General features: G+C 41.0%; 1 protein-coding gene across 1 annotated transcript in view; it reads left to right on the plus strand.

The window, feature by feature from the left end:
- Positions 1–7294: 7294 nt before the first annotated feature.
- SNX4 (sorting nexin 4) overlaps positions 7295–19954 on the plus strand; it is a 62954-nt gene continuing 50294 nt past the window's right edge. Inside the window, exon 1 of the mRNA XM_004278808.3 lies at positions 7295–7472. Coding sequence (XP_004278856.1) covers positions 7332–7472 — 141 coding nt within the window. The 5' untranslated portion in view covers positions 7295–7331. The remainder of the gene's footprint in view (positions 7473–19954) is intronic.

Genomic DNA, 19954 nt, shown 5'->3' on the forward strand with positions numbered 1-19954 from the left:
CCTTAATTACATTTGCAAAGACGCTTTTTCTAAGTAAAGTAACATTCACAGGTTCCAGAAATCAGGACGTCACCAATCACCAGTGGTGATTTTTGGAGATCACCATTCAACCCACTACCTCACTAATCTGCTTTATGTCACATAAATTAATTCGAGTTTTCTAGAATTTTATATAAACAATCAAACAATATGGTCTTTTGGGAGGGCGTCTGGCTTATTCCATTCAATATAATTATTCTGCGATTTATCCATGTTGATTCGTGTATCAATAGTTTATTCTTTTTTATTGCTGAATAGGAATTCATTGTTTGGAATATACCACAATTTGTTCATTCATTCACTGGCTGATAGATACCTGTGGCTGTGTCCCCAGCACCTCATCCCTCCTCAAGTGGAAAAGAAAAAACTCCCCCCTCCTCCACCCCTCCAGGCAAGGAAATGGCTATTCCTGTGAGAGAGTTCACCTGGCCTTCAGAAGAAGCTGAATCAGGCACTCTCTGCCCCTCAATCAGAGTTTGGGACCAGAGCTGTGTCCCAACCACCTTCTGCTACTAACTGGTTGTTAGCAGTGACTGTGGGCAAGTTGAACTGCTTCTCTGGGCTTCTCTGTCCTCATCAGAAAAATGATGGGGTTGGATTAGAGGATCTCTGAGATAATATCTTACCTATGATCTCCAGTTTGGGTTATTTACACAGAAAAAAAAGAAAAAAAAAAAACCCTCCTCTGCCATTCCCCTCAGGGCTGAAGTTGGTGGTTTCTGGGATTAATCAGTTGACTCAGATCTCTGCAGTGTCAGCGCTTTTCCTTCCTAACAAAGGGGAGAGGTGAGGATGGTAGGGCGGCTCAGAGACACTCCTGGTAGAAGCAGAGATCTGACTGATTAGGGCCCAGCTGCAGACAGGGACACAGTGACTCCTGCTGCTTGCCTCTCAATCTCAAGGAAATGATTCTCAGGGTCCAAGCTGGGGTCCTCACAGGACCAAGCCCGTGGGGAAGGGGCTAGGGAGGAGGGCCCACCTTGGGATTGGGGAAGGGATGCAAGAGGAGACAGCACTGGCCAGCATTCCACCGTAACCATTCTACCATTCTTACCTCCCCCCTTCCTTGCGGTTTCAGGGAGAATTCCTGTGTGAGGAGTTGCCTGCAGAAGCTGGATGGGCTTTCTTTTGGCCTGCTGGGTACAGTGAGAGCTAGGGTAGGCAGGCCTGGCTGGCTTTCATAAGTAAAAGTGTGCTTGGCTATTATTTGTTTGCTTGTTTTGCCTTGTATGCTGCGCCCCTCCCACTCATTCACTAGTTCAGCAGACCTATATGCTGAGTGCAGGGGACACAGAGACGTGAGGCATGTCCCACCCCATTCTTACTGCTGAGTTCATTAGCCCAGAAGAGGAGACAGAGCTAGTAAACAAGATGAGACGTGCCAGAACAGAAAAAAGACAGCCTTCGATGAAGAGGGTTAATGAGTATGTGGGAAGGAGGTCATGGAAAAATCCCAAGTCGAGAAAACAACCAGTCTAAACACAGGGCAAAGTACATTCAGTATAAATTTACTTACTTACAGTTATTTCTCGTATTTGGAAGGTCCTTTATTGTTCTGTAGATTCAATAAAAAGGGCAAAATAGTTTAGGGAGAAACAATTTAAAAGCTACCCAAAGGTCATCAGTCACAAAAGCTTACATCTCTTGCCTGTTTCTTGCTCACCTTTCTGAACGTGTGTTGGACAGGATGCTTCTCAGGCAGAGGGAAGATCCCAGATGCTGCTCCCTGTCTCCTGTGTCCTGCCCTCCCTTAATTCTGCTCCTGAGTGTCCGCATTCACAGCCATGCCCCTCCCCTTGCTTTGCTACCCTGGGAACCGCTGCTCTCTGAGGGGTGGTTGGCCAGTTGGCTGAAGAAGAATAGGATCCCCCTTAGGAGGGCTGTGCCTCTGCTAAGTGACAGCAAAGCGTTCCCGTGTGGCAGTCCACACAGCATGGGGCAAATGATACCAGAAGTTCCAAGTAGAAGATTCCACGCAAGACATAAATGTTTTAAACTGATTGATGGTAATTTCAATTTTCTCACAAATGCAGCCTTCCTCTCCCCCCTCCACTTATACTGTCTATAAGAGAAACTTTAAATAAAGACACAGATAGGTTGAAGATAACAAAATGGAAAAAGATCTACCATGCGAACAAAACAATAAGCACTATATAGCTGGTGTGGCCATATTGATATCAGACAAAATGGGCTTTAAGAAAAAAAGTATCAGCAGACAGACCGAGACGCTTCACAATGATAAAATACCAATTCCATTAGAAAGTCTTAACAGTCATGAGTGTGTATGTACCTAATATACATCTTCAAAATACATGAAGCAGATGTCACCCACACCGACACTAAAATGAGAGACGGGGTGGGGTTGGGGCTGGTTGCTGGTCACGGCGAAGGGTGTAGTTTCAGAGCAAGAACGTGACCTTCCCAGACCCTGGGGGGCCGGCCAGACACAGGAGGAGAATCCTGGGGAGGGGAGACAGAACCTGGGTGATGGAGAGCAGAGAATGGGTGTTACATGGAGTTTCTAGGCTAACACAGGAGCTCAGTAAATATTTGTTAAACTCATGACAAAATGGAAGCCTAAATCATGCTATTCATATATAAGAGACTGAAGTTCCTCTGGCTGGATGAGGTGGGGAAAGTGTCCACCCAGAAGGCGACTCAGCCTTAGAGCCGCCCTGGCCGGTCACCCCTGCTCCTGAGATTTTTTCCCATCGAGGCCCTCCCCCAGGGGGATGCTGGAGTGGGTATCCTTCTCCTGTCTGAATCAGAAGAACAGAGAGCATCTATTGGAAATCTCCATGGAGTTGGCTTTGGGCTTTCCCAGACTTTAGCCAGTGAAGTGACTTTGCCTTCATAATCCAAGGAAATGTGCTTCTCTGGGTTTTCAGGTGAGGAATGAACCCTCGATTTCTGCCAATTGCCTCCTTTTCCAGAAGAATCTCTCTTTTTCCTCTCCCCCATCCAGAGCAGCATGGCCCAAGAGCTTGGATACTGGGTATCCTGTAAATCTGGGTTTGAATCTCAGGTCTTCCCCTTATTTGCTGGCTATGTGACCTTGTCAAATATTACCCAAGCCTGCTTCTTCCTCTGTGAAATGGGGAAAATAATGCCTGCCTTGCAGGGGCATTTCATGAAAATGTATGTAAAGTGCCAAGCACATAAAAACTTCAAGATAGGGTGTCCAAAAGATGGACCCATTAAAAAGCTCGAGATACCATTTCTTCTCCCACCCCAGGCTCTTAACATAAACACTAGTTTTGTCTCTTTATTAAAAAGAATTTCTTGGGAATTCCATGGTGGTCCACTGATTAGGACTTGGTGCTCTCACTGCCAGGGGCCCAGGTTCAGTCCCTGGTCGGAGGACTAAGATCCTGCAAGCTGGGCAGAGCAGCCGGCCAGGAAAAAAAAAAAAAGTTAGCTTATAGGCAGCCCCAAGGGTAAGATGTATTATCTAGTGGATACAAATATCAATTTTTTTAATAATTAAAAAAAATATTTGCCTATGCCAGGTCTTAGCTGCGGCATGTGGGATCCTTGCTGCCGCGTTTGGGATCTCTTTTTTTTAGTTGCAGCATGCAGGATCTAGTTCCCTGACCAGGGATCGAACCTGGTCCCCCTGCATTGGGAGCGAGGAGTCCCAACCACTGGACCACCAGGGAAGTCCCACAAATATCAATTTTTAAGAAATATATTATTTTGTAATAGAGCAGAGATAATTCCTCAGGTACTATCAGAGCTTAAATGAAATTTTCTTTAAATCTTCCAATGCCTATTTAGCCTAAGGAAATAACTGGTTGGGTACTCAAAGGTGTTATATAAAAGGATGGTCACTGCAGTGTTGTTTGTAAAAGTCAAGCTTAGAATCAAATTATAACTATTGAGGATTATAAGATTAAATAAGTTATAGTAATTTTTTACAATACAAAATTTTTTACAATTTTTTACAAAAGTGTAGCCTTTAAGAAGATTCTGTAGAAATATATTTAATTGTATGGAAAGGTGTTCTTACTGTACTAAGTGGATAAAATAAATTATAAATTAGCATTGTAGTGTGGTTCCATTTTTATTATATGTGTGCATGATATTTGAATGGATATATGTTAAATGTGAAGTGTTTATCTCTGGGTGTGGGAGCATGGATAGCTTTTATTTTTATGCATAACTATCTTCTAATTTTCCCACAATGAACATGTATTATATGTATATGAGATAAGGGAAAATGAACATGCAATCCTTTTTATCCTTATTTTAGACACTTCAACACCCTTTTGAGTTTTCAAATTTGGTTTCTTCAAGGCCATCTCTTAAGAAGATACAGGAACAAAGTTATATCTAGGTGAACGACTTAAAATGGATATCAAAGGCAGTCTTTTTAAAAAAATATCTTGTTAGATATTGTTTTTTTTGTTTTTTTTTTTTGCGGTACGCAGGCCTCTCACCGTTGTGGCCTCTCCCGTTGCGGAGCACAGGCTCCAGACGCGCAGGCTCAGCGGCCATGGCTCACGGGCCCAGCCGCTCCGCGGCATGTGGGATCCTCCCGGACCGGGGCACGAACCCATGTTCCCTGCATCAGCCTGCGGACTCTCAACCACTGCGCCACCAGGGAAGCACTGTATTTTTTTTTTTTTAACTTATTTATTTATTTATTTCTGGCTGTGTTGGGTCTTTGTTGCTGCACGTGGGCTTTCTCTAGTTGTGCCGAGCAGGGGCTATTCGTTGTGGTGCATGGGCTTCTCACTAAAGTGGCTTCTCTTGTTGCAGGGCACGGGCTCTAAGCACGCAGCCTTCAGTAGTTGTGGCTCGTGGGCTCTGCAGCGCAGGCTCAGTAGTTGTGGCGCATGGGCTTAGTTGCTCCGCGGCATGTGGGATCTTCCCGGACCAGGGCTTGAACCTGTGTCCCCTGCATTGGCAGGTGGATTCTTAACCCCTGCGCCACCAGGGAAGCCCCTCAAAGGCAGTCTTGAATTTTTTTTTCACACAAAAAAAGAGGTGTGAATGAAGGGGAAACAGATGTCCCTACTCTTTCAGTATTTTGTTTGTTTGGTTTTTTTTAGAAACCACAGATAGCACTGTGGCCTCCCCTCAGGTGATTGCTTTGTAAAGCCCCGAGTCCTTTTCCTTGTTCCAGTTGTTTAAAACAAGACAACAGGCCCCAAATGGAGTCACTTATGCTAACCACACATCACCAAACCGGGACTTAATATTTAACTTAATTATAGTTTCAGCTCTCCCCGAAATGGAATCTTAAACCAGTCAACCAGGAACTACTTGGTCAGCACTAGTGAGGTAATCTGTTCGTTAGAGCCCTGCCGTCCCCTAAAGGAAAGTGTCCTTGCCACAGCCAATCCACTTTTTGCTAGTATAACTTCCTTGCCCCCATTCCCTCCTATAAATGTTTTTCATTTTGTACAGCTCATTGGAATGCCTTTCTATCTGCTACATGGGATGCTGCCTGCTCCATGAATTGTTGAATAAAGCCAACAAGATCTTCAAAGTTTACTCAGTTGAATATTGTTTTCTAACACTACTCACTGCAGGGTGAGATGCTCACGTCACCAGCACAGAGCACTTATCCCAATGGCTCTAGGACTTAGTTTCCTGGGTATCTCAAAACTGGGAAAAGGGCACAGGATAACAGATAACATATCTGTCCCTGGAAAGAAGATATCTATTTCTCCTATAGTAAATTAATAAAATAGTCTTCTGATTTAAAAATGGTTCCTGGGAATTACCTGATGGTCTAGTGGTTAGGACTCTGTACTCTCACTGCCGAGGACCCGGGTTCAATCCCTGGTGGGGGAACTAAGAAAAAAAAAAATTCCTGAGAATTTGCCTAGCACGGATATTCCCTGAAAAACTGATTAAATGCCTTTAAACATTTATTGAGTAAATGTCCTAGGTTTGGTAAGAAAAAAAATAATAAAATAGGATCCTTACCTTAAAGGAGTCTGAAGCCTAGTTGGGGCAGACCGACATATAAGTAAATAACTGTAAAAAAAAATATGAGAAAGGTCATAACCGATTTTTGAACAAAGTGATAATAGCACTTGGACATGATAACTTGAGGTTTTAGGGATGAATGGGAAAAATCGCTACCAAGCCAGAGGAAGTATCAGGAGGAGGAGAAAATTGTGTATCACAGCTTTGAACGGCCAAGTTATTTGGGCAGAAAGATCAGTTTCTCTCCTTGAAAAATTGATGACCAGACTTTGTGTACAGGGTACTTCAAGGTACCACAGTCTGGTACACCCAGTGAGCGCTTCCCATCAGGGTACCATAGTGAATGCTTGTCTAGGAAGCACGTTCGAAAATTCAACTGAGGTGTTTGTAGAAAATTATCAGATATCTCCAGGGCTTCAAGAAACACTTAAGATAGAACTCAAGTACGGCTTCAGCCAAGCGCTTAACTTTTCTCAAACACTTAAAAGTGTTACCTTTTGCTAATTGTGTTACTCAACCTGCTGATGATAATTTATGCGGCTCGGATCTTTCCGGGTGTGTGTGGGGGTAGGTGGGGCGAGGAATGGAACCAATAATGGCAGGCAAGATAGAGGCCAAGAGGGAGACGTCTGATTGCGACCTCCAATTTCTTTTTATTTATTTATTTATTTTTGGCTGCGTTGCGTCTTTCCTGCTGCCTGGGCTTTCTCTAGTTGCCACGATCAGGGGCTACTCTTCCTTGCGGAGTGCGGGCTTCTCATTGCAGTGGCTTCTCTTGTTGCCCAGCCCCGGCTCTAGGCAGGCGGGCTTCAGTAGTAGTGGCACAAGGTCTAAGTAGTTGTGGCTACAGGCTCTAGAACGCAGACTCAGTAGTTGTGGCTCACGGACTTAGTTGCTCGGACCAGGGCTCAAACCCGTGTCCCCTGCGCTGGCAGGCGGATTCTTAACCACTGCGCCACCAGGGAAGTCCCAACCTCCTATTTCTTTTGAGTTTCAATTTTTCTTTATGTGATCACCGACCTGAATAGTTCCAGTACCTACTCTGATCTTAACCTTCCTCTTGCCTTTCTCTCTTTCTCTCTCTCAACCAGTTCTCCCGGATTCCTGGGTCTCCTGGCTTAGCAGCTGACCACTTCCCTTGTAGGTCCGCCCTTCTTTCCTAGCCCCATCCCCAATTTCAGCCCTCGCCCAGGAGCCCTCTCTGCCTCAGCAGCAGCCGCGAGCGAGGCCAGGCCAGGTGGGGAGGCAGCAGGCCCAGGGGGCGGGGCCTGGCAGCGGCCGCGGGTGGAGGGGCGGGCTCAGCTGGGCGAGGCGGCGCAGGCGCACTGTGTCCGCCGTACCGAACCGCAGCTATGGAGCAGGCGCTTCCCGACCCCGAGCGGCGTTTGCAGCCTGCGCCCCTAGAGCCGCTGGGCCACCCTGACGCTGGGCTGGAGTCTGCGGTCGGTGAGGAAGCGGAGGGGGCCCGGAACGAGGGCCCCGGGGACGGCACGGTGAGGAGAAGAGGCGGCAGAGGTCGCCCGGCCTGGGTCGGGGCCTAGCGGGCAAGGCTGGGCTGGTCTAGCCTGGCCGGGGCTGGTGGGCTCGGCCGAGAGGCCCCGCGGTGACTGGGAAGCGGGGTGGAAGGACCGGGCCACAGGTGCAGAGCGGGGGGCAGGCTCAGTGGAAAATGAGGGTTCTGAGTAGGGGGCGAGCGCCGGGCGCTGCAGGACTACGGGAAGGGTGGAGGGGGCGCGGCGAAGGGAGCGGAGGGCTTTCTGTGGGTGCGGCTCGGCGGGCGTGGAGATGGGGCCCGGGAAGCGCCAGACTGGCGTAGGTGCGGTTTTCAGGGTCGGGGAGCCTGGGAGTTTGGACCTGAAGAGGAACGCTGATGTTTCTGGCATCTTGTAAGGGGGTGTGCGGAGTAGAAGGCTTAACGGAGGCACCGTGGGCAGTGGCAGCGGTGTTTGAGAAGGAAGAGAATGGGGGACTTGCAGAACAAGTCTGGGGCAGTAAGGGTGGTTGGCTTGGTGTCACCATCAGGAGATGGAGCAAAGTGTTAGAGTCATGAAAAAGTACAAGTGAAGAAGATTAAAAAAAAACCTCCTTGTTTGACTGTAATTTCTTTATTTGGGGTCGGTGCTGTATCTCCCAGTGGAGACGTGACGTGGATATCCCATGTATCTGCTTTGCGAAGCTCCTTTGGTAATTAGTGATTTTCATTTGCTTGAGGAAAGGAGAAAATGCATCATTTTATATTTGTAATTGCTTTCATTCCGAAGTATTTTCATGCATAATGCAGGATGGGTAGACCAGGTTGAACTGAAGCGATTCAGAAACTCAGTGGAATACTTCTCATCAGACCACCCTAATCAGAGTGTGCATTGCTCGTCCATTTTGCTTTTTTTTCTGAAACAGGTGTTAGTGCTAATGCAAAACTGCCCATCCTTATGATCAATGGATAAAGAAAAGTTAAAGTTGTTTGCTGACTGAAGCTAGAAAGACTTAACTGGCTAGGAACTTCAACATTGGAGTTGAACGTTTTGCCTACTTGGGGGAAATGTCGAGATATATAGGATAGCATGAAGACTTTTATGGGTGAATTTTAACTTTTTCATTTAATTTCTTCCCAAATTCTAGAATTATTTGTGGAGAAGTCAGTATCTCATACGAAATGTGAGAAAAGTGTGTGTATTCTGTAGTGCATAAACTTGGCTCTTAAATGATTTGCTTTTTTAATGAAGGTTCCCATCTGTGACTTAGTTTTTCTGTTCTCTTAAAAAGAAAGGAAGGGAGGGAGGGAGGGAGGAAGGAAGGAAGGAACTTTTATCGTGAAGTATACCTTTAATGCAGAGAACGGTCTCACAAAATAATTATCAGTTCCTTTGAAGCCTCCATATATTCTCCTGTGTTACATCCACTCCCTCCACCACAGAAGTAATCTATATTCTGAATTTTGTATTATCAATTCTCTAGATTTTTAAAAACAATCTTATGGTAAGTGTCCCTAAACAATATGTTGTTTAGTTTTACTTGATTTTGAAATTTACATAAGTGGACTAGTTTTACTATGACTTCCTTTCTTTGCTCTATAATGTTTTGGGGATTCATTGAAAATGTAGTTTAGTTCATTTATACTCATGGCTCTATAGTATGCCATTTTATAGATATTATACAGTTGATTTCTCTTTTCTTCTGTTTACAGACACTGGTGTTGTTACAAGATTCTTGCTATTTCTAAAAGTTATTACTACCATGAACTTCTTCCTGCATATTCTTGGCGCAAATGTCTCATATAAACTTAACAGTGGAATTGCTGGATTATAGGGTGGTAGCATAGGATATAGGGTAGTAGGTAGTGCCAAATTGTTTTTTAGAGTGAGTATACCAATTTGTATTCCCATTGGTAGTGCCTCATGCTCTCTGTCCTTATCAACACTTAATATTTTCAGACTTTAAATTATTTGCCAGTCTTGTGGATATGTGTTAAAGCAATTTTAGATTGTTTCAAAAGGTAAGAGTCATATCTTTTGTTATCTACATCATGAGTTTAGTTTTGATTATGACGATGAACATTTTGGTAATTTTTTTGTGAAAGCCTTTGGATACTTAATAACTAATATGAAGTTGCAACTATAATATAAAATCCATTTATGTTTATTTAAAAGTGATTATAAATATCTCATTAAAAATACTCCTATGTGTTCAGTTTAAGATATTTGAAAACCCAAATATGCCATCGTACAGTAAAAGCTGTAGTTACACAGTATTACCTGACTCTTCAGTAAATATGTGTTGCAGGAGACCATTCGTTATTGCCCAAACTTAAGAGTTTTCCTCAAACAACTCTGTAATTTATAGAGATAGAAGCCATTTGGACAAATATTTCAGAATCACCAGGAGTTTAAAAACACACATTCACATGTGTGTACGTTGTGCACTGTGTACGTTGTCCCCTCCTCCTAAAAGATTCCCCAGTCTCCTCCTTAGAAGGTCTGCTGGTCCCTCTTCGTATCCTCTCTTCCACTCCAGTCCATCCCCAGTTGAGAAGTATTGCAGTAACCACAGCCAGGCTGCTACTGTTACTGGTAGATAGGAATGTGGTCTGGGCAGACATGTAAGTTACATTTGTTGTTTGTGCTAGGCACAGTAAGGCTCTACTTTTCATTTAATTTTCAGAATTACCCCCAAAAGACATATAAAGATGAGGAAGCAGAGGCTCAGAGAGAAGTGATTTGGCCAAAGTCACAAGCTAGTCACTGGCATGGCTGGGATTTGAGACCAGGTCTGCCTGGCGTTGATATCAGTGCTTTGTTCATTATGGCATGCAGCTTCATTCCAAAAAAAAAAGTTAAAAATAGTCTTGTAAATTGTAAAATACTGTACTTAAAATTTTTTCCTTTAGTTAAGGTTAAGTTGTTATGTTAAGAAAAAGAGGCCTGAACGAAGTGTTGATTTATCAATCAGTTTTTCACCACAAAGATACCTATGCAGATAGTGGGCAGAGATGGCAAAAAGCCTCATCAGCCTTACTTTTGACTGCACATTTTGGTTGGAGAGGAAATTGTACCAGTTGCCCTACACCTAGGGGTAGTGGAAACAAGCACTGTCTAAGGGTTGCAAATCTTTTCTGGTTTTAAATGTCACTAATTAAGGTTCTTTAAATTCTGTTGTAAACTCTTTTTCTGTATTCTCTTATTTTTCTTTCTGTGAGTCTTCATCCTCTTTCTTTCCATTGTCTAATTAGAAGTCTCCTTTCTTTTCATACTTTTTCCTTATAAGGAAGAGTGTATTTTTTTTTAAGTATTGTCAGTTTTATTTAAAGTAGTTTAGAATATGAAAAATGAGAGATGAATTCAGTCTCCAAGAGAGTAGTAATTAGTCCTGGCAGAAGAGAGAGGAAATAGCAAGGGAATGGACGTAAAAATACTTTTTTAGGCTGGAAGATTCCATTGAGTTGGCAGTTAACAGTATTTGCTCAGAGAAGAACCACTGCCTGAGGGATGCATAATGATTTTTGTAGGGAGAGGGGTCTAGGCCTAGCAGTGCTGGTCGCGGCTAAGACTGCTGGAGCAACCGATGCTTGAAAATGCCTATACACAATTAGCACCTTCACAGATTGGCAGCACAGAGCTGAGTGGAGGAGGCCAGAACTGTGGGGAAGGTTTGAGGCGTTTGTGGGTGAAGATAAGCGTTTGTGGGTGAAGATAACATGAAAAAGGAAAAGAAAATGTATAGGCATAGTTACAGAATTTATCAGTTTAGTAGCAGATAATTAAGTCATTCTCAAGAATGTTTTCCTCATTTTCTACCTCAGCGCTCTCAGATTTTTTTTTGAAGGCAACTCACAGTACAAAATACATTTTTAGTCATAGTCAGTATACATATACTTATATACATAAGCGTTGTTTCAGGAAACAATACTTAACCATTGCTTCATGTAGTGCCCTCTTACATTTCTCTCTTCTTTTTCTTCTTTAAATTAATTAATTATTATTATTATTATTTTTGGCTGCATTGGGTCTTCGTTGCTGTGTGTGGGCTTTCTCAAGTTGTGGCAAGTGGGGGCTACTCTTCGTTGCAGTGCAGTGGCTTCTCTTGTTGCGGAACATGGGCTCTAGGCACGCAGGCTTCAGTAGTTGTGGCGCATGGGCTCAGTAGTTGTGGCTTGTGTGCTCTAGAACGCAGGCTCAGTATTTGTGGCACATGGGCTTAGTTGCTCCGCGGCATATGGGATCTTCCCGGACCAGGGCTCGAACCCGTGTCTCTTGCATTGGCAGGCGGATTCTCAACCACTGCGCCACTAGGGAAGTCCCTTCAGTTTGGGTTTGCCTGATGTTTTCTCATGATTAAATTCAGGTTATGCTTCTTTGGCAGAAATTGCCACTAAAGTGATGCTGTGTTCTTCTAATTGCTTCTTACCAGTTTGTACACTATTAGATTTGGTCACTTTTTCTGCCAGTCTTCTCCAATATAAACTTACTCTTTTTCCCTTTGTAATTAATTTTTTGTGGACATAATTTATTTTCTTCCAGTTTTATTGAGATATAATTGGCATACAGCACTATATATGTTTAAGGCATACAGCATAATGATTTGACTTGCAGTATTCATGAAATGAACATCGATCAGCTCATATAGATAGAAAATTTAATAAATAGAAAAGAATTTTTTTTTCTTGTGATGAGAACTCATAGGATTTACTCTCTTAACGACTCTCATAGGGGCTTCTCTGGTGGTGCAGTGGTTAAGGATCTGCCTGCCAATGCAAGGGACCCGGGTTTGAGCCCTGGTCTGGGAAGATCCCACATGCCGCAGAGCAAGTAAGCCCGTGAGCCACAGCTACTGAGCCCACCCGCCGCAACTACTGAAGCCCATGCACTCTAGGGACCCGCATGCCGCAACTACTGAGCCTGCGTGCTGCAATTACAGAAGCCCGTGTGCTTAGAGGCTGTGCTCCGCAACAAGAGAAGCCGCTGCTTGCAGCAACTAGGGAAAGCCCACGTGCAGCAAGGAAGACCCAACGCAACCAAAAAAAGAAAACAACCCTCATAAATAACATACAGCAGTGTTAATTATATTTATCATGTTGTATATTCCATCTGTAGTACTTATTTATCTTATAACTGGAAGTTTGTACCTTTTGACTGCTTTCATCCAGTTCTTTTTCCCCCCATACCTCGCCTCTGGTACCACAAATCTGATCTCTTTTTGTGGGGACATACTTTGAAACTATGAAAATATCTTGTTCCTCATCAAAATTTCTGTTTATTTGTCTGTTTCATTATGGACTCATGGATTTTATTTTATTTTTTAAACTTTATTAAGGTATAGTTTATATACCGTAAAATTCAGTCATTATAAGTATATAAATTCAGTAATTTTTAGTAAATTTGCAGAGTTGCACAACCATCACTGCAACCTAGTTTTAGAACATTTCTGTCATTCCCCCAAATTCCTTCGTTCCCCTTTGTAGTTAATCCCCCTTACCACCCTTAGCCCTAGGCAACCACTGTCTGCTTTCTTTATCAGTTTGTCTTTTGGGTATTTCATATAAATGGAATCATACACTCTGTTGTCTTTTGAGTCTGCCTTCTTATAATGTTTTTGAGGTTCATCCATATTATAGCATGTATTAGTCATTTCTTTTTGTTACTGAATAATAGTCGATTGTATAGATACATCACATTTTGTGTATTCACCATTTGATGGAAGTGGGGTTATTTTCAGTTTTTAGCTATTATGAATATTACTGCTATGATGAATATTTATTCCTTTGCAAGTCTTTGTGGGGATATATGTTTACAGTTCTCTTGAGTTAGACTTGTAGGAGCGTAATTGCTGGGTTATATGGTAAGTTTATGTTTACTTTTTAAGAAACTGCCACTGTTTTCCAAAGTGGCTGTACCATTTAACATTACCACCAGCAATTATGAGGCTCACATTTCTCCACATCCTTGCCAGCACTTGGCATTGTCTATCTTTCTGATTATGGCCATTTTAGTGGGTGTGAAGTGGTTTTAATTTGCATTTTTCTAATGACTCCTGGTGTTGAGCATCTTCTCATGTGCTTATTGCCATTTGTATATCTTCTCTGGTGAAATTCTATTCAGATCTTTTGCTTATTTTAAAATTGGGTGGTTTTCCTTTTTACTGAGTTGTATATACGTGTTGTTCAGGTATTCTGGATACAAGTTTTTTCTTTTTTTAATCTGCTAATGAGATTCTTTTCCCCCCTAGGCTGTGGCTTTTTTCTTTTTCTTAATGGTGTCTTTACAAGAGCAAAAATTTTTAATTTTGACAAAGTCCAGTATATCAATTTTTTTTCTTTTATAGGTTGTTGTTTTGGTATTGTATCTGAGAACTCTTTGCTTATCCCAAGATCATGATGATTTTCTCCTTTGTTTTCTTCTAGAAATTTCAGTTTTAGCTTTTTGGCCATGCCGAGCAGCTTGCAGGATCTTAGTTCCCCGACCAGGGATTGAACCTGGGCCCTCAACAGCGAAAGTGCAGAGTCCTAACCACTGGACCACCAGGGAATTGCCCAGTTTTAGCTTTTATATCTGAGTATGTAAGCCATTTTGAGTTAATTTCTGTGTACTGTGTGAGTAAAGGGTCTACTTTTTTTTTTTTTTTGCCTGTGGCTATTCAGTTGTCCCTGCACTGTATGTTGAAAAGACTCTCCATTCGCTGTTGACTTGCCTTGGTGTGTTTATTAAAATCAGTTGATCTTAAATGTAAGGGTTTATTTCTGGATTCTCAGTTCTGTTGCATTGACCCATTGATCTCTATGTCTGTCCTGCCAATACCTCACTGTCTTGATTAGTTTAGCTTTTTAATAAATTTTGAATAGTGTAGGTCCTGCAACTTGTTATTGTTCAAAATTGTTTTGACTATTCTAGGTCCTTTGTATTTCCTTATAAGTTTTAGGAACAGTATCAGCTTCTACAAAAAAAACCCCTGCTGGGGTAAAGTATTTTTAAAGGAACAATATGTTAGTGTGTTTTGTAATATTTCAAGCATGTCCTGTATGCGTGATGCTTCTTTGTCATTTGGACTTTATTACTGTGAAATCTAGGACAAATCTGGTCTTTATTCTTTTATAGTGGTCTTGTTTTTTATTTTTCTGCCTTAATCTTCTTAGGATTTTTTTTAACATCTTTATTGGAGTATAATTGCTTTACAATGTTGTGTTAGTTTCTGCTGTATAACAGAGTAAATCAGCTATACGTATACATATATCCCCATATCCCCTCCCTCTTGCGTCTCCCTCCCACCCTCCCTATCCTTCCCCTCTAGGTGGTCACAAAGCACCAAGCTGATCTCCCTGTGCTATGAAACTGCTTCCCACTAGCTAGCTATTTTACATTTGGTAGTGTATATATGTCCATACCACTCTCTCACTTTGTCCCAGCTTACCCTTCCCCCTCCCCATGTCCTCAAGTCCATTCTCTATGTCTGCGTCTTTATTCCTGTCCTGCCCCTAGGCTCGTCAGAACAATTTTTTTTTTTTAGATTCCATATATATGTGTTAGCATATGGAATTTGTTTTTCTCTTTCTGACTTACTTCACTCTGTATGACAGACTCTAGGTTCATCCACCTCACTACAAATAACTCAGTTTCGTTTCCTTTTATGGCCGAGTAATATTCCATTGTATATGTGTGCCACATCTTCTTTATCCATTCATCTGTCGATGGACACTTAGGTTGCTTCCATGTCCTGGCTATTGTAAATAGAGCTGCAGTGAACATTGTGGTACATGACTCTTATTTAATTATGGTTTTCTCAGGGTATATGCCCAGTACTAGGATTGCTGGGCCGTGTGGTAGTTCTATTTTTAGTTTTTTGTTTGTTTGTTTTGATTTTTGCGGTACGCGGGCCTCTCACTGCTGTGGTGGCCTCTCCTGTTGTGGAGCACAGGCTCCGGACGCGCAGGCTCAGTGGCCATGGCTCATGGGCCCAGCCGCTCCGCGGCATGTGGGATCTTCCCGGACCAGGGCACGAACCCGTGTCCCCTGCATCGGCAGGCGGACTCTGAACCACTGCGCCACCGGGGAAGCCCATATTTTTAGTTTTTTAAAGAAGCTTCATACTGTTCTCCATAGTGGCTGTATCAATTTACATTCCCACCAACAGTGCTAGAGGGTTCCCTTTTCTCCACACCCTCTCCAGCATTTATTGTTTGTAGATTTTTTGATGATAGCCATTCTGACCGGTGTGAGGTGATACCTCATTGTAGTTTTGATTTTGCATTTCTCCAATGGTTAGTGATGTTGAGCATCCTTTCATGTGTTTGTTGGCAATCTGTATATCTTCTTTGGAGAAATATCTGTTTAGGTCTTCTGCCCATTTTTGGATTGGGTGTTTTTTTTTTTTTTGATATTGAGCTGCATGAGCTGCTTGTAAATTTTGGAGATTAATCCTTTGTCAGTTGCTTTGTTTGCAAATATTTTCTCCCATTCTGAGGGTTGTCTTTTTGTCTTGTTTATGGTTTCCTTTGCTGTGCAAAAGCTTGTAAGTTTCATTAGGTCCCATTTGTTTATTTTTGTTTTTATTTCCATTTCTCTAGGAGGTGGGTCAAAAAGTATCTCGCTGTGATTTATGTCAGAGTGTTCTGCCTATGTTTTCCTCTAAGAGTTTTATAGTGTCTGGCCTTATATTTAGGTCTTTAATCCATTTGAAGTTTTTTTTTGTGTATGGTGTTAGGGAGTGTTCTAATTTCATTCTTTTACATGTAGCTGTCCAGTTTTCCCAGCACCACTTACTGAAGAGGCTGTCTTGTCTCCATTGTATATTCTTGCCTCCTTTATGAAAAATAAAGTGACCATATGTGCGTGGGTTTATCTCTGGGCTTTCTGTCTTGTTCCATTGATCTACATTTCTGTTTTTCTGCCAGTACCATACTGTCTTGATTACTGTAGCTTTGTAGTATAGTCTGAAGTCAGAGAGCCTGATTCCTCCAGCTCTGTTTTTCTTTCTCAAGATTGCTTTGGCTATTCGGGGTCTTTTGTGTTTCCATACAAATTGTGAAATTTTTTGATTCTAGTTCTGTGAAAAATGCCATTGGTAGTTTGATAGGGATTGCATTGAATCTGTAGATTGCTTTGGGTAGTATAGTCATTTTCACAATATTGATTCTTCCAATCCAAGAACATGGTATATCTCTCCATCTGTTTGTATCATCTTTAATTTCTTTCATCAGTGTCTTATCATTTTCTGCATACAGGTCTTTTGTCTCCTTAGGTAGTTTTATTCCTAGGTATTTTATTCTTTTTGTTGCAGTGATAAATGGGAGTGTTTCCTTAATTTCTCTTTCAGATTTTTCATCATTAGTGTATAGGAATGCAAGAGATTTCTGTGCATTAATTTTATATCCTGCTACTTTACCAAATTCATTGATTAGCTCTAGTAGTTTTCTGGTAGCATCTTTAGGATTCTCTATGTATGGTATCCTGTCATCTGCAAACAGTGACAGTTTTACTTCTTCTTTTCCGATTTGGATTCCTTTTATTTCTTTTTCTTCTCTGATTGCTGTGGCTAAAACTTCCAAAACTATGTTGAATAATAGTGGTGAGAGTGGGCAACCTTGTCTTTTTCCTGATCTTAGAGGAAATGCTTTCAGTTTTTCACCATTGAGAACGATGTTTGCTGTGGCTTTGTCATATATGGCCTTTATTATGTTGAGGGAGGTTCCCTCTCTGCCTACTTTCTGGAGGGTTTTTATCATAAGTGGGTATTGAATTTTGTTGACAGCTTTTTCTGCATCTATTGGAATGATCTAGGATTTTTTTCTGTATGCTGAAGATATTTAATTTTCTAAATCATTATACGTGGACCACATGCCTTTCAGTTTGGAGCTGTAGAAAAAATTTTTTCAATCCAGAAAGGATTTTTGTTGGTTTCCTTTTTAGTTATACAGATTATTATCTCTGTTCTGTTTCTTCTGATTTCTTCTTCAAGAACTTCTATTATTTAAGCATTGGTTCTTAGTTTTCCTTTTTTTAAGATCATCTTTCATCATTTTCACTTTTTGTGGGTCTTTTCTTCATTACCATTTTGGGAGAGCTTACCATCTTACTGTTTTGATTTTTTTGCAGTGTCAGTCTTACAGCCTAGAATTCTATTTTATTTTTTGCTATTTATTTTTCTTTCTTTGCATTCTTATTCGTCTGAGTTAGCTCCATGCTCATCTCCATCTGCCTGTTTTTTGTTTTTTGGACTGTTTTAATTTTATCTTTTCCCCATAATTTGTAGTATAACAATGAATGTGATATATTTTCTTTCTTGTGTGATTTAAATAAGATTAACTAAATGAGTGCTATAGATACACCAACTCTTTTCATCTACAGTCCTGAAAGTTGTTATATTAAGGTTGTCATTTGTCTTCATTTTGTCTTTAATCCTAAAGGACGCCACAGATGAACATTAGCTACTAGATGGTGAGAATTCCTCAGGCAAGCAGTGAACCACTGAACTCAGGCACCTTTTCTCAGTTATCTTCCCATTCCTAAGGACTGTCATTGTATTGATAGATACTCAGTAAATATTCAGTTATTGAATTAATAATTTCTTATTGTTCCTTTTATCACTGTTATCTGTTTTATGCTTGCTTGTACTGTTTCACTGTTTGCAACATTTTTAAAACTTAAAGTAGATTATATTCATTTTTACTCACTGAATTGAAAGTAAAGAATTTCATCAGCCTTTTAAATATCTCCCTCTTCTATATTTATTTGGTCTTAAGTTAGGTAGAAAGTAGTGATTCACATATCAAGCATCTACATTTGGGATGTTATTCCTTTGAATGTAAGTGTAAGGATGTGAGTGTAGCATCACTCTTTAGTGATGTTCTTTAATGAGAAGTCCACTTTTAATACATCTAAAATGTCATGTCTCACTAGCACACATTGTAAATCAACTATACTTCAATTAAAAAAAATAATATATTATGTCTCTCTTTAAAACACACTCCTGGTCCCATCTTCCAGTTACCAAGTTTATCCATTTCTCAATATTTTGAATGTGCCCTTTTAACAATTATGGTATTAGTTGTGTTATTCTTGGCATTGTTTGTACTTTAGTATGACAGGATAAGCAGTTTTATATCATCTCCCAAACTGTGCTGGTATTTTCGTATGCCAGTCTTTAGTTTTTATGATAGTTGATTTTATTCTTTTATTTTTTCCTTCTGTGTAATTGGATGGCATAATGGGGTAAATTTATGACTCATATGCATTATATGTTTGGCTGGGAAATAATTTGCTTTATCAGTTATGTGCTTCCAGAATTCAGAGAATTTTTCACTGGAGCACGTGATGGTAAATGAGTGCTTGGCTGTGGGCCCCAATTTTTTATATGTATAATCTCAACCAGTGAGGGCTTCATAACCCTGACGTTGAGTGGTTTGTGCTTATGTAATTTTTTTGAGCTTTCTTTTAATTGAATGATTTTCTCCTGTCTTATTTTCTCCTTTAGTACATAAACATAAAACTTATATTTTATAAAAGTGTCTTGTTTGACAGCAGAGTGGTTTTTGTTTTCATTTTTGTTCTGTTTTGGGTTGGCTCTTCTCTGTCCTAATTTTAGCATTTTTACCTCCTCCATTTTTCTTTAACATTTTTGGCGGTACGTCCTAAGTGTGTCATCTTTATTCATCACTGATTTAATTTTGTGTACTGTCACATAGCTTATTTTCTCTTCATAGTACACAGGTTTAATTTTCTGTATAGAGTATCATCATGGGTTTTACTGCATGCATCTTTTTCTTTAAACTTTTGCTGTATCCATCTTTTTACTTATATTTCTTCTTCACAGACTAACCCCAGTTATAATATAGTACAGAGTTTTTAGTGAAAACCAACTGAACTTTAAAAGTGAGCAAGGGAGAAAAAAACCAAAGCATAGCAGTTATCGCATGGTCTCACTGTGTCTTTCTTGTTTAATTTGGAGTTACTTTGGATATATTCAAGACCCTTCTTCAGTGGCACACTTCCTACAGAAAGAGCCTGTGAACCACCTGTGATGTCTTTGTCATTTTCTTCGGTGCTTTGATACAGACCTTGGGATGATCTAGCAGAAAAGAAAGAAGTCTCCTGTTCTTAAAACCTGCTGTCTCAGCTAAACAAGGTCCTACTGTATATAGCACAGGGAACTATATTCATTATTCTCTAATAAACCATAGTGGAAAAGAGTATGAAAAAGAATATATATATAACTGAATCACTTTGCTGTACACCAGAAACTAAAACAAGTTTGTGAATCAACTATACTTCAATAAAAAAATGAATAAATAAATAAAAGCAATATTTAAAAAAAAATAGGAAAACCTGCTTTCTCACAGTGGAGCCTGTTAATCACTGCCAAGAAGTTTAGGCAGGGACTTCCCTGGTGGTGCAGTGGTTAAGAATCCACCTGCCAATGCAGGGGACACGGGTTCGAGCCCTGGTCCAGGAAGCTCCCACATGCCATGGAGCAACTAAGCCCGTGCGCCCCA

This window comes from Orcinus orca, chromosome 5 (assembly GCF_937001465.1).
Source record: "Orcinus orca chromosome 5, mOrcOrc1.1, whole genome shotgun sequence".
In the NCBI taxonomy this organism is placed as follows: Eukaryota; Metazoa; Chordata; class Mammalia; order Artiodactyla; family Delphinidae; genus Orcinus; species Orcinus orca.